This window comes from Harpegnathos saltator, unplaced genomic scaffold (assembly GCF_003227715.2).
Source record: "Harpegnathos saltator strain DR-91 unplaced genomic scaffold, Hsal_v8.6 scaffold139, whole genome shotgun sequence".
NCBI classification, from domain to species: Eukaryota; Metazoa; Arthropoda; class Insecta; order Hymenoptera; family Formicidae; genus Harpegnathos; species Harpegnathos saltator.
The window spans coordinates 1,342,884-1,356,225 of record NW_020229916.1 but is presented as its reverse complement, the minus strand read 5'-3'; the positions used below and the strand labels follow the sequence as shown (position 1 = coordinate 1,356,225).

Sequence of the window (13,342 nt, the reverse complement as noted above, 5' to 3'; positions counted from 1 at the left end):
GCGTGAAAATTTCGGCGTCTCCTTCCTCTCTTGCCTTCTTTTCTCAATCGCTCGCGAATCAGACTCACTGTCTGAAAATCGCTCGCGCCACGAGCTCCCGAGCCACGAGAGTTCGGCGGGGGGGGGGGGGTGGAGGGGGGAGATCGTCCTCTAACCCGAATTATCGAACGCTCCCATTATGAAATTAGTCAACGGCAAGGAGCGCGAAATCGGGAACAACGTTCCTCCGTCGCGTTTTCGCGATCATTCGCGGCTCGTTCCACCGTGGCCGCGAGAACGTTCCTGCCAAATCGTTCGTAGGATTAGCTTACAATAGCACACTTAAACCAATTCCCGACTAACCGGATTTTACGCACGCCGCGGCCATCGTCGCTCCATTTCGCTTAATTTATTAATCGATTCGGGCGGATCCGCGGAAGGATCAAGTGCCGCACGGAGAGCCTCCTCCGCTCGTCCGATTTTCACGTCAACCGGCGGGAATAAAAATCGACGAGGCGGCGCGGCGCGGCGCGGCGCGGCACGAAGGGAGACCGCAGTCTGCCAACTTTTCCCGTTTAAGCTCGTTAAGATTATAGAAGCTTGTGCAAGAATCGGCCCATAAAAATGTATATTGTAAACATGGCTCAGCAGAGGACGACCCGTTAACCTGGACGCTCGCCGTCGCCCTCGCTCCGCAACGCCGCCGGCCGATGAAAAAGCCAAGCGCGGCCGAAACTTTGCCATTTGCCTGCTTTACATACGCGACGTTTCCCTCTTAATATTTCACTCTCGCGAATTATCATCTCGTTCGTATTCCGGGCCGGCCCTCCGTGCGTCGCGCTCGCTCAAGATGAACGAGGTCGAGAGATCGACACGCGCGTTCGATGCTCGAGACACGCAAGAAACACGCGGTACGTAGTTCGATTTTTCCGTGCCTACCGAGTCGGCACGCTATTTGGAGGAAAACACACCTGGAGTTACGTCGACCTTCCCCGCAACCTTGCCGTCCGACTCGAAGCATCAGCGGGGAATCTTCAGATGCGACATCAATTACTGTCCCGACTTTTGCGCGCGTGTGCCGCGTGTCGAGGGGGTCGCGGAGGAATATTATATTATAATATTTCGGAATGATTTAACGCTCGACGTCATCTCGATGCTATACCTACGTTCAATCTTGATTCATAATTTTAATACGTGATGCGATGAAACAAACTCCACGGGCAAAATAATCATTTCAATCTCAAATTCGATTCGACGTAATTTATTTAACTGCGATGTGACTGGAGTATGTGCGATGAGCAAACATTCAACAATCTGATCAAGATTACCGCGTGCACGTGCGATCACAATGGCTCGGCAAAATAACAAATTTCCCATCTTCGTCGTGTTTTTTATTGACTTATTTTAGTGATTTGTTCGATCGGAGAGGATCGTCGGTAGATTCGTCGGGACGGGAATCATGTCGCGGCTCAAGGAGCATTAGACGTCGAAATTTGCATTTGCGAGCTTCTAACATGGGTATTCACTGTTGTAAATACCTTAACGTCTCCGATCGAGAGCCCAATTTAATACAGAGCTCGGCATTCACGAGCTGTTTTCTTTGCTCGTCAGCTTCAATATTTCTTGTTGCACGAAATAAATACGGCACGGATCAACGAATAACCGGAGCTTCGTGAATGACCATTTGTCAAGTAACGACTATAAATGTCGGTCTCAACTTCGACTGGGATATCTCTTTGTTTTCGGAATGTTCGTTCAAAACACACGGAAGCCTTCGTATGACAAGTGAGATTTGGCGATTCGGCTAAAAGTACAATATGCTGCAACAATGTGTCGTTGCCTGCGTTTCGGCGTTTTGTACGCTTTTTTCATAGCCCCTTCGGGAGCTCATTTGCAGCATTGACATCGCATAGATACGACGATTTGATTATAGAAATACGTGTTAATTAATACGACGCCGATGGGAGTTTGATTAAATATTTCGAGAGCCGACGAAACATTTTAATTTGCTCACAGAGATATATAGTGACATATATGCATATATATATCATGCATATATATATATATATATATGTGTGTGTGTGTATGTATATATATCGATGCGTTCAAATGTTCCTTTTTAATTCAAGCATTGCTGACAGAGATATAGCGAACACAGTATTTTGTTGTTAACAACATTATTATTATCGCTATCGTGAATAAACATTCGCTAAAATGAAAACGAGAAAATGAATTCGAGAACAAGAAACAAGAGAAATCTCATCGCGCGGCTGACAAATATGATATTTATGTCGCTTTAGAACGCAATCATTTTTCCTGATTTTAACAAATTCACCCTTGAAGAGATTAATCACCGGGAACGGGAATTGCAAGTAATGTACCAATATAGTGCTACGCGTTACGGTGCATTCGTCGGCTCGAAACGTAAAAACCTGTTCAAAATAAGCACGACGCTGGAGAGAATAGAAAAAAAAGAGCGAAAAGAGAACAGTTAAATTAACAATAAACTTAAGCAAAAAAATTCCGAATCTTCAAGACGGTCGAGCGTATCTCAGTCGAAATTTTGATCCCACTTTCGATCTCAGTATTCTATTTCTATAATACTTATATATTAACATCATACTTTCACTTATTCATTTAACACTCTGAATTTAATACTCTGAAGCCTCTCTATATATCAACCTACTTTGATTGATAAACTGCAGCTTCGCCGAAAGGTCCTCTCAATACCTTGACTGGCAAACTGAGTGTCGCAAAGGTGCTCAAGCTGTCAGAAATGGATTTTCAAAAGCAGTTAAGCAGTATCATTAAAATTTTGCATCTAGAGGCCTCTGTTTGCGAATATAAAGCCAAACTTTTTCAAATTCGAGATCGGTGGATTCAATATGGCGACTAAAATCATAATTGTATTTTATCAAAGTAAAACGCGGGGCATCTGTAAATTTTAAATATAAATATTACAAAACTTGAATTGAAATGTTACAAAACGCAGTATTGCACTTCCGTCGGTCAAGGGGTTAAGAAGGCAAGCCATTCTCCGCCATTCGGTAAATTAAATCTCCATTGATCCTTCGGAACTTCCTGATGCTAGAAATGAGTTCAAGTTGAAAGCGGATCCAAAATTTCGACTCGGGTATATTTTCCCGGCTATTTCCATTAGGTTTCGAGATGGCTAACGACATGCACACCACGTGTCGAGCACGTATATCGAAGTGCGCTTTAATTATCCCTCTCGTCGGGTGATTAAAATATTTCGCGGGCTCTGGAAACTTTTAACACGCTGAATATGCCGTGACGGTGACAGGTACTATGCCACGCCTCATTAAGCTACGTATACAGTATAATTGAATGCATTTGTAAAATCACCCCGTAGCGGCCAGTAGGGAGTCGCGATGAAAGGTGTCTGCGTCTCAAATTATATTTATTATGCCATATCTTCGATAATTCGATCGTCGGTTAAAGGCCGTTGTACAGTTGATCAGTGGGAATTATTGCGACGTCGACGTATTAATCGAACGTTGTGCATTTATGACGAGTGTCTTCGATCGAATCGTACCTACGAACTGGCCGAGTCAAGATTTAGGACGGTGTTTATAATCCATCACCGCGCGACGGACAATTATAGCTTGACGAATTTCCGATTGTCACAGACAATTTAACGTACGTATAATTATTTCATATAATATAAAGAAATAAACTAAAGGGTTAAATAAACAACGGTCCGGTGGACCGAATTACTAATTAATTTTGCTCTCAGTTCACGTTGTGAATGATTTACAATTATGTACAGTAACTTTAGAATAATGTAATATAAATATCGCGAGATTGTTTCTCACGATCCGATGATTTTCCTCAGCGCTGCGAGGTTCGATTTTTGTTGCACCCCTGCCGACGTCTTTTCATTTCTATTCAGACTTGTTTTGCGGAAACAAAATTAAAATCTTTATCTGCGCGCGACATATTACTGCCATTTGTGTTTTTAAACAACTCTCTTTCATCTCTCTCTCTCTCTCTCTCTCATTCTTTTTAAGTCCTATCAAAATTTTCGACGCAAAAAGAGAATAATAACAAGGGTCATGGAGAAATATTGTTTTTGCGTTTATTTATCGATCCTATTATACTCGTTATTATATTACTCTTACTTATACTAATATTTATTTCATATTTGCTTAATTCACATATTTTGTCAACAATCAAATAAATTATATAATTAATACGAATGACGCAATTAATACAAATTGCTCAGTCAGGATTAAGAGCAAAAATTATAAATTCAAATGAAATATTGAGATAATTAGATATTAAATAATTCTGTGACGAGTCTTTGTTCAACGTGAAGTACGAAACGAGCAGCATTAAGTAAGAATGTGTAGCATTAGGGAACACGACAGTCTGTGTAACGTTTCACTTCAAGCCTCTGCGCTGCTTCTTCAAGTCCGACAAAATTTGCAGGGTTAACATCTCGAATCGTGTTTACGAAATTAATCACTTCGGCATGAACGGTTTAGACGGTGACAAATTGGCGTGCATTATTTTATAACGAAGGTCACTTGGCTCGCGCCGCTTGCGTTCGTAGGACCGCAAGCAACAATTGACAAGCAAATTGATCAATCAGCAGTTTACTATCTTCTTCCTTATGACCCAAGAACAATCGGCCGTGATCGCTTTCTCACCGCATAAGGAGAGAGATGCCGTACTGAAACATTTTACCGACGGGATACTGACCTTTCTTCGGCAAACGTTGCGTCGTATCGATCGCACCGAGCGACAAGTATTCCTACACGACGAAAATACGCGAGGGAAAATTCAATTCGAGCGTCAAGCTAGTGCGGGCGAGGAAAACGATCAAAGATCTAGAAATCAATACCACGAGCTGTCAGTTATTTAAACGTAAATTATCCGGTCCGGTTAACAATGAGGTTCCGCAGCTTGTTCGTACCGAGGGCGCGTGTTCGCCGCGTCGAGGAGAATTTCGCGGAACATTGCTGCGTACTTTTGCAACCGAATTTAGCAGCTTCCACGTGTGCGAAGCGCCCGTAGAAAAATCTCAAGCTACACGCGGTTGTAGCTTGAGAGTTCTCGCTGAGCATGACGAAAACAAAACGGCGCACATTCATATGAAATCCGCATGCACAAAAGACACGAAAAGAGCGACGTGAATGTGTTAGTGCCCTTTTTGACACAACGATCGCGCTCGATCCCTCGCCCGTTATCGACATTTTTTCTCGTTTTCGCCATCCACCTTGGCATCCGCTCGACACGTCGCGGACCGACTCCGTTGAGTCAACGTTGCCGTAAAGCAGAATTCTCCCTCTATTTTACGTAAAGTATATTTTTATAAATTCGCGGAGCGACCGACCACATCGAGCTGCCGATTAGCCAGCATAAGCGGTGGGAACGGCGGGAGGTTTTGCAGATTTGACCTTTAAAGACGCAATAATTCCAACGCGCACGCAGATACGTCTCGTCTTAGAAACCAGCCGATGCACTCATTAGCGATGCAAATTGCATCGGCACCGGTTTAACCGATCGTAAAAGGGTAGATCCGTTGCGGCGGCCGTTGCGTTGCGTTGCGTTACTTTCATTTATCGCGCGCGCTCGCGCGAGAACACTATCGACCGCGATGGAATAAAAGATCCGGAAATTGTACATTAATCCCGGAAATGATGTCGTAAGGACCGACCCCTGCGAATGCTTCTTTTTACGGCGTATAAAGCGCAATTAAAAAGCGAGCCGCGCGAGCGGCTCGGGGTGTTTCATTAAATTAGCGTTGCGTAACCGTCAAGATTGCGGATACCGCGAGGCCATGATATTAAACTTGTTATTATTACGTGTCATTATTATGCTCCCGCTTGTGCATTACTCCTGAGGTGATGCGTCTGTTAATGGACCTGTAATTAGCCAGCCCCGGCGCGCGCGCAAGCAGCGCTCTCCTCGTTTCAGCACGGGGAGTTCGTGCGTGGAGAAGTTATTTATCGATTTATACTCTTTTTACTCTCGCGGATATCGCGCGGCGTATAAACGTCCCGCCGCATATTTCCGCATGGCGGTTGTGCGGGATGTTGTTCTGGAAGAATCGCGCGCGCCGAGTATGTATCTCAACGGTGTTTCGCGGCTTGATCCGACACGGCGGTACAAAAAATATCGCACGATACTTCCGGGACGGCCTGTACGTCGAGAATCGTCGAGAAGCGCGAAGCCGCGTGTATTGTTTTGATTAAAGGTCGCCGCGTACTTGAGCGCGCTGTCAGTTGTGCGTAGGACCGCAGCGGGTTCTCACGTGGACGAGTTGTAATCGCAGGTCGGACGACACGCGTCGATCGTCTTTGTCAGCTTTGGTCGTTTAGTGCCGGCCTGCGAAGGAATGAGAGTCTACTTCGCGTTTATTTCGCGGTCGTCGAGCTGCCGATCGTCGTGAGCGCCGTGGGAGCGTCGTGAAATTTTGCAGGTATCATACTCGTGTATTATTTTGGAATGCAACAGAATCAGTTGCTATTATTGGGAAATTTGACAAATCTTTGCCAAATGTCGCTTGGATCTTTTTCGGGAAATTTTTGCGGGTGACTTTGTTATCGTATTTACTCGCATTGGCTCGATTGTATGATCGTTAGATTTGCGAGGTCTTGTCCATATCGCGATTTTGATCTAGCCCAATGAAACGTGTCACAAGAAAAATTTCTGTAATTCGAGTTGTCTTCAATATGAGATCCGTTTTCGTTAGAAATGGTTGAGCAAAACGGACCGATAAATCCGTTTCTGATGCGCAAGTGGATTAAAGAAATGGATAGCTTCGTATCAAATATTCACGTACTTTCTCTCAGTTTGACGAGAAAGGCTCAGCAGTGTTTAACTTTATCGCCAAAACTAACGTGAAAACAATCACTCTACCTTCGTTATTTTTATTTTCTGTTTGTTTGATGCGGCATCGCGAAGGCATCTCATAAGAATATTATTTGAATCGAACTTGGATTTGAATCGGAATTACATCTCGAAAATATATTCACGCAAAATTCTGCGGACTCATTTGTTTGATGTAGTTAAAGTTATCTGGATCGTTTAGTGGGGTTTTAATTCACGATGAAAGCTTGTACGCAGTTCGCTCATAAATCGGTATTGTATGCTTGATGCTGGGTACCCGAAAAAAGAGTAAACAAACCATCGGAAATATTTCGACCGTAACGTCGATCGGACGTCTGTTTGGCAAAATTTACGTCGAAATATTTGCGATTTTTATTGAATCAACATTAAATATAATATCGGTTTGCCCAATAGCTTTTAATTTTATTGTAGATTCTAAGGGGGTTTCTTTTTAATCAACGAGCCATGTTCATTTTTTTTAATTACCAGACGTCAAATCTGTCGAAACTTCCAGAGTTACTTTTTCAGATCTCATTTATATCTCACGCAGTTTCTTTAGAAGCCTAGTAAATTAATATAACATTATATATTATTAATTTATATATCAATGTCAAAATGATATTATGCAATTGCGCGATAATGCAATGTAATATTACATTATCGCGCTTATATATAGTAATTAAAGTAATAACTTTCTCTGACGTAAAATTTCTGGCATCCAAAAATTAATAATCAGCAGCTGCAGGAATGCGATAGAGAATATCGGAACGCGTTATAAATAATTAAATATTCATTAGCATGAAATTTTAATATTCCGGCACATGGCGCATTAAATAATTATATAAATTGTGTAACTGTGATTTCGACCGAGTCTCGGTGCGTTGAAGGTCGCATGACCTATAGAACAACATATATAAATACATAGGTAGGGACTCGCTTTCACAACAGTTATTGATTTGCGATCGAATACATCGGACCGAGCGGCGCGTGCTACTCGGATTTTCGTAAATTGGCTCGAATTTGCGCGTTACGTGAATCATGCGTACGATTTTGTGCCGGGTACCTCGCAATCGTCGAGTATCCTAGCTTCTCTAACAATTTCATACATTCTTCTTAAGTCACGAATTTGATTTTTGATACGTTGAATCGGTATCTTCGCGTTGAAGTATTTATCTTTCAAACCGAGCAGTCCCTCCCTCACTATGACCAATTAAGATAAATTCGATAAAAATTGATACATATACGTAACAATGGATATAAATAAATAATTAAATGTTTCGGTAACGAGTTCGTACATTTATCAGCGAGGAGAGTTGCGACTGAGATAATGACCGGCACGTTTCTCTCTCTCTCTCTCTCTCTGTCCAGCAGTTGAAAGATCAATAATAATCGGCAATTGTACAACGTATGGAAATGCTGCAGATGTTATCGGAACGCGTGGTAAATAATTGAGTATTTCGCAACGTGAAACAACGATATTGTACACAACATACGACACACGTTGAGCGATTCAATAAATCGTGTAATCGTGTTTCTGAGCAACTCGGTGCTCCGAAGGTGACCTAACGGACAACATAGGCGCGCGCGCGTAGGCAGGGACTCGCTCTTGTAGTCGTCTTTGACTGGGACGTGAATACATCGTACGAAGTCGCGCGCTATCACGATATTTCTAAATTGATTAGAGCTCTCGTGCGCGACGCATATTGCGACATGATGCGAACGCAACCGCCGCCGTGCCGGGTTCTTCGCGAGCGCTGGGAGCGTCTGGAAGCTTAAGAGGTGACTAACAGATTTATCTTTTTTAACTGGAAAATATATAAGCGAAACAAACAATGTAAAATACGCACGCATACTTACGGGACAAATTTGACGTTGGAAAAATATATGTGCAAGTAACAATATAGCTAAACTCAGAAATCAAGTTTTCGAGAACATACAATTACTAAAATATCATTTTTATTTATTTTTTATGTAGCTTTTATGTAGCCTGTGAACTTTAGATATATTGTATTATAATAGACTTTATACGCGCGCGCGCGCGTGTGTGTGTGTGTAATTTTTATACAATTTAATTTAATTTTCTATATAATTGTAATTAATTTTTCATCGAGTTAACTAGTCGAGTTTATTGTACTTTCGAAACGGTCGCGTCGAATATCCACGTATTTTTGCCTAACATTGTGCAATCTTTTTGCCATTGTAATTAATTGGGATAATTGCTTTTTGCTTCAGATCTGGCGGAGCTTGCTGGCGCGGTGGTTCGGGTGGATGCAGACGCCGCAACCGGAGGATCCGGTTCGGGCCAAGCAGAATCGGCTCGGAGGTACGTTCGGAGACGTTTTTACATTGCTTCTCTCGATCTCTACTTGTCGAGTCTCGTAATGTAGCCTTCAGCATGATTGGCGCATTACGACCGTGAAGGTTTCATCCATTTGCATCTCTATGCGCGCGCGATTAAATCGAGTCGAATATCCGTGTACTTTTGCCTAACATTGTGTAATCTTTTCGCCGTTGTAATCAAATGGGGTAATTGCTTTTTGCTTCAGATCCGGCGGAGCTTGCAGGCGCGGTGGTTCGAGTGGATGCAGATGCCGCAACCGGAGGATCCGGTTCGGGCCAAGCAGAGTCGGCTCGAAGGTACGCTCAGAGACATTTTTACATTGCTTTTCTCGATCTCTCCTTGTCGAGTCTCGTAATGTTGCCTTCAGCATAATTGGCGCATCACGACTGCAAAGGTTGCATTCCTTTCGCGTCTCTATGCGCGCGCGATTAGATTGAGTCCGTGAGTCTAATTAATTGGACCGTTTCCTGTTTCTGTTTCAGACTTTGTAGCTGAACGCGGCCGACTCTGACGGCGAGACGTTCGGTGAGTCAAAAACAAAGTTAACAATTAAAAATGGTGGATTTTTCGGAGATGCGTGTTCTCCCTTTTGCACATCAATGCGATTCAATCAATGCGATTTACCAGTAGATTTCTGCGCTGTGTCAAAACAATTAGCGGATAACTTTCCGAAGACATCTGTGTCATCTGATGGATACTCGAATTACTTGATATCAAATTTAACATTTAAATTTTTAGAGGCTCGAGTAAATATATTTATCGGAATTCTTCAGCTGTATACTTCTTTTTGTATTCGATCAAAGTTATTTAGTTTAACGGGAAATATTTACCCAGAGAATTCGCTGATTGTTTCGAACGGCGTGTCATGCGCACTAAAATCATGCCAATTTGCGTGAAATTTACGTTGCTTTGTTCGCGTTGATAAATTTTACGGAGGTCGCGATTGTATCAGTTTTTTTATATCTCGCGTATATGCGTCTAATTGCTTCGGATCTTCCGTTCGGTTGCTCGCGAAATCATTCGGACGCGATGATGTCGCGATAGTTGCGAGGAAGATCTTCAGCGTTTGATTTCACACGCGTATATTTTGCATCTCGCGCGAGATGCAAAGAGCGCCGATCGCTCTTTCATAAGGATTACAAGTCGCGGATATTGAAGTTGAGGCTTCTTGTTGGCGATTACGTTCGGCGGAGAAACTCCCACATAGTTGCGCGACAGATTCCGCCATTGCCGCGATTACCATCTTTCTCCCTCAACGTTCTCATTTTTACATGCTTATTATTCGCGTCGTGATTACATTCCCCGCGGAAGATCGTTAAATTATTCCAATTAATGCCATGTTAAATTATTCCGATTAATATCGCGTTAACTTAATATCGCGGAGTTAGTATGAAAATGAGCCTCGCAAAGGAAATCGCGGAGTGGTCTCCGCGGCGGAATTGCGGAGTGAGCCTCGCGGAGAAAAACCACGGAGTAAATCTTCGCGGCAAAATTGCGGGGTATTCTTCGCGGCAAGATTGCGGAGTATAATCTTCGCTGATATATCGCGAGGACATCGCGCGCGCCTATTGATATCGCGCGCCATTTCTCCCGATCATATTTCGCGTACGGTTTCGATCGTATTCGCCGTAGACTCGGGCGGATTCGTCGCGTTTCGCAACCGCATCGCACACCGGAATTCCGAAGAATCCGCGAGCGCATCTCGATTTTATCTCGCGTTGACCGCGCAACCGCGTGTGAATTTCGTTCCGCAAATTTCCGCGCCGGGATAAATGAAATCTCGCCGCGGCGCGGCGCGCCGCGGCGCCGTCGTTAATTCGTTAAAGCGCCGTCGAAATGTGAATATTAATCGCGTCGCGAGTGCGGTAGAACGAAGGTGAAATGAAGCGCAATCAACGTGGGACGACGACGCAGCGGCGATGACTTGGGACGATGTATCTGGCTGGACGTGGGTGGACCTGGCTCCGTGGACGTCGATGGATTACATCGAGAAATGGTGAGTGTTGAATCTCAACACTCGCGGAGTGTCACAGTTAATGTAGTGCATGCGCGGTAAATCGCATTGACCTTTAACGCGGAAGTAATAATAGCTTGTTGTCTGAGATCGCTCGAGCGTTCAGCTCGAATTTAATAACCGAATACTGAAAGTAAGGGAAAAAAGGATCTTACGATCGCTTTTGAATAAATTTTCGTTCTCGTTCTGAGTGAGATTTCACTACGCGAAATTTCGGGGGGTATATCGAATAATATCACGTATCCGAATCTTCGCGGTTTCAAACCTGCGGAGATGCCATTGAAATACCGATCAATAGTTTCCCGATATTTTATGCAACATCAGGCTTTTCGAAACGTTTGACCGTTCGTTTAACGACGCGTTCTGGAGCTATATTATAATTGCGCTAGATTAGTACAGGATATTTGTTACGATATCATGAATTGCGAAAGTGGTCGATATCATTTAATTATTTAACCGATACATTGGCTACACTTTTTTTTTTTTATTATTTTACGTGCAAATATGTGCACATGCAAATGTACTTTTCCCACTTAACTGCGACGGAAGTCGCATCTTTGAGCTGCTGAGTAATTCGCGACGGCATTTATAATCGGATGAAATATCGTGCATCGCGACGACCTCGATTCCAAGTCCCAGAAGATGTTTTGCTAAAATGCGAATCGAGAATTTAGGATACCTCACACATTAGCAATCAGTACAGACAGTGGATAGATTCGGGATTTTTAAACTCGAGTGATTCCCCACTCGTGTAGAGAGATAATTTCTGCATTCTGAGTCTCTGAGTGGATATTTTCGTGAGAAATTCAGGACGTGGTTCTGCGACGGATTCCGCCGTCACAAGAAGAGATTCAATTTAATCGATTGAAATATCGACACATTCGTCTGAATTAAGAAAATCTACCGCGACGTTCAGAGTTAAATATTCACTCACGTGATTCCAAGCGGCATTATTCTTACGATCGCTTTTGAATAAATTTTCGTTTTGAATGAGATTTCAGTACGCGAAATTTCGGGGGGTATATCGAATAATATCATGTATCCGAAACTTCGCGGTTTCAAAGCTGCGGAGGTGCTATTGAAATACCGATCAATAGTTTCCCGATATTATATACAACATCAGGCTTTGCGAAACGTCATTATGACATATCATATTATTTCTATCAACACGCACATTTAAATATAAGTGTGCTGCATTTTTCTCCCAAAAATTATGCAGATCACGTGCAGATCGAATAATCGGCAATAATGAAACTTATATCGAATAACATCGTGTAATAATAACAATACAGCGTATCGCGTAACGGCGCAATTTTTTTATTCCAAACCGCGAGACGTGCTACTCGAATGTCGATTGATTGTTTTCGGATACCTTACACAACGCTCTGCTTATTTGGGATAGTTATTAGCTGCAGAATTCTATCAATATGCACATATCAATGCCTCTCTCTCTCTCTCTCTCTCTCTCTTTCGGAATTTATGCAGATTATGTTTCCGAATTGCTGAATAATCGGTGGTAATGGACGTTAGCTCGAATAATATATCACGCATCGGAATATTTCGGGCTCCAAATCGTGGAACATGTTATTCAAATGTCGACTGACTGCTTTAGGATATCTTACGCAATATTGCTTATTTTAAGCAACTGACAACTGCAGAATTCTCTCCGTATGCACACTGAATGCTTTTCCCTTTCTCTTAAAATCCACTCCTGTAAATTATATCCTGGAGTCGCCGAATAATTCGGAGGTATCGCGCATCCATGCACTCCTTCGACTCCAGGATCGATCGCAAAACCAATCGATATTTCTCGGATATGTTTTATGACGTTTCCTATCAATCATCCCGAACAGTCACCGCATTCCGTCAGGAAGCGACGACGAGAGCGAAACATGGAAAGCAACAACAACAACAACAACAACATTCCGAGCCGCGAATTGTCGCGCCGCTCTGGGGGGGGCGGGGAAGGGTGGGGTTCGCTCGGTAGGCCGAAGCGCGACGAAGGGCTTTTCGCGAGATCACGGCGAATGTAATTGGAACATCCGCGACAAAGTGGCCGGTGGCACGAGCGCGGCGAAACGCGGGGGAGAGGTAAGAGGCGAGGCGGAAGGGTAACCGCGCTGGAGATCTTTGCCGCCGTGGCACTTCTC

General features: G+C 43.3%; 2 protein-coding genes across 2 annotated transcripts in view; one reads left to right on the top strand and one right to left on the bottom strand.

The window, feature by feature from the left end:
* LOC112590724 (uncharacterized) overlaps positions 1–9,846 on the top strand; it is a 58,936-nt gene extending 49,090 nt beyond the window's left edge. The window contains exons 2-3 of the mRNA XM_025308103.1: positions 9,070–9,160; positions 9,384–9,846. Coding sequence (XP_025163888.1) covers positions 9,070–9,160; positions 9,384–9,550 — 258 coding nt within the window. The 3' untranslated portion in view covers positions 9,551–9,846. The remainder of the gene's footprint in view (positions 1–9,069; positions 9,161–9,383) is intronic.
* The window catches only part of trol (terribly reduced optic lobes), a 256,374-nt gene that overhangs the window by 82,336 nt on the left and 160,696 nt on the right, over positions 1–13,342 (bottom strand). The window lies entirely within an intron of this gene.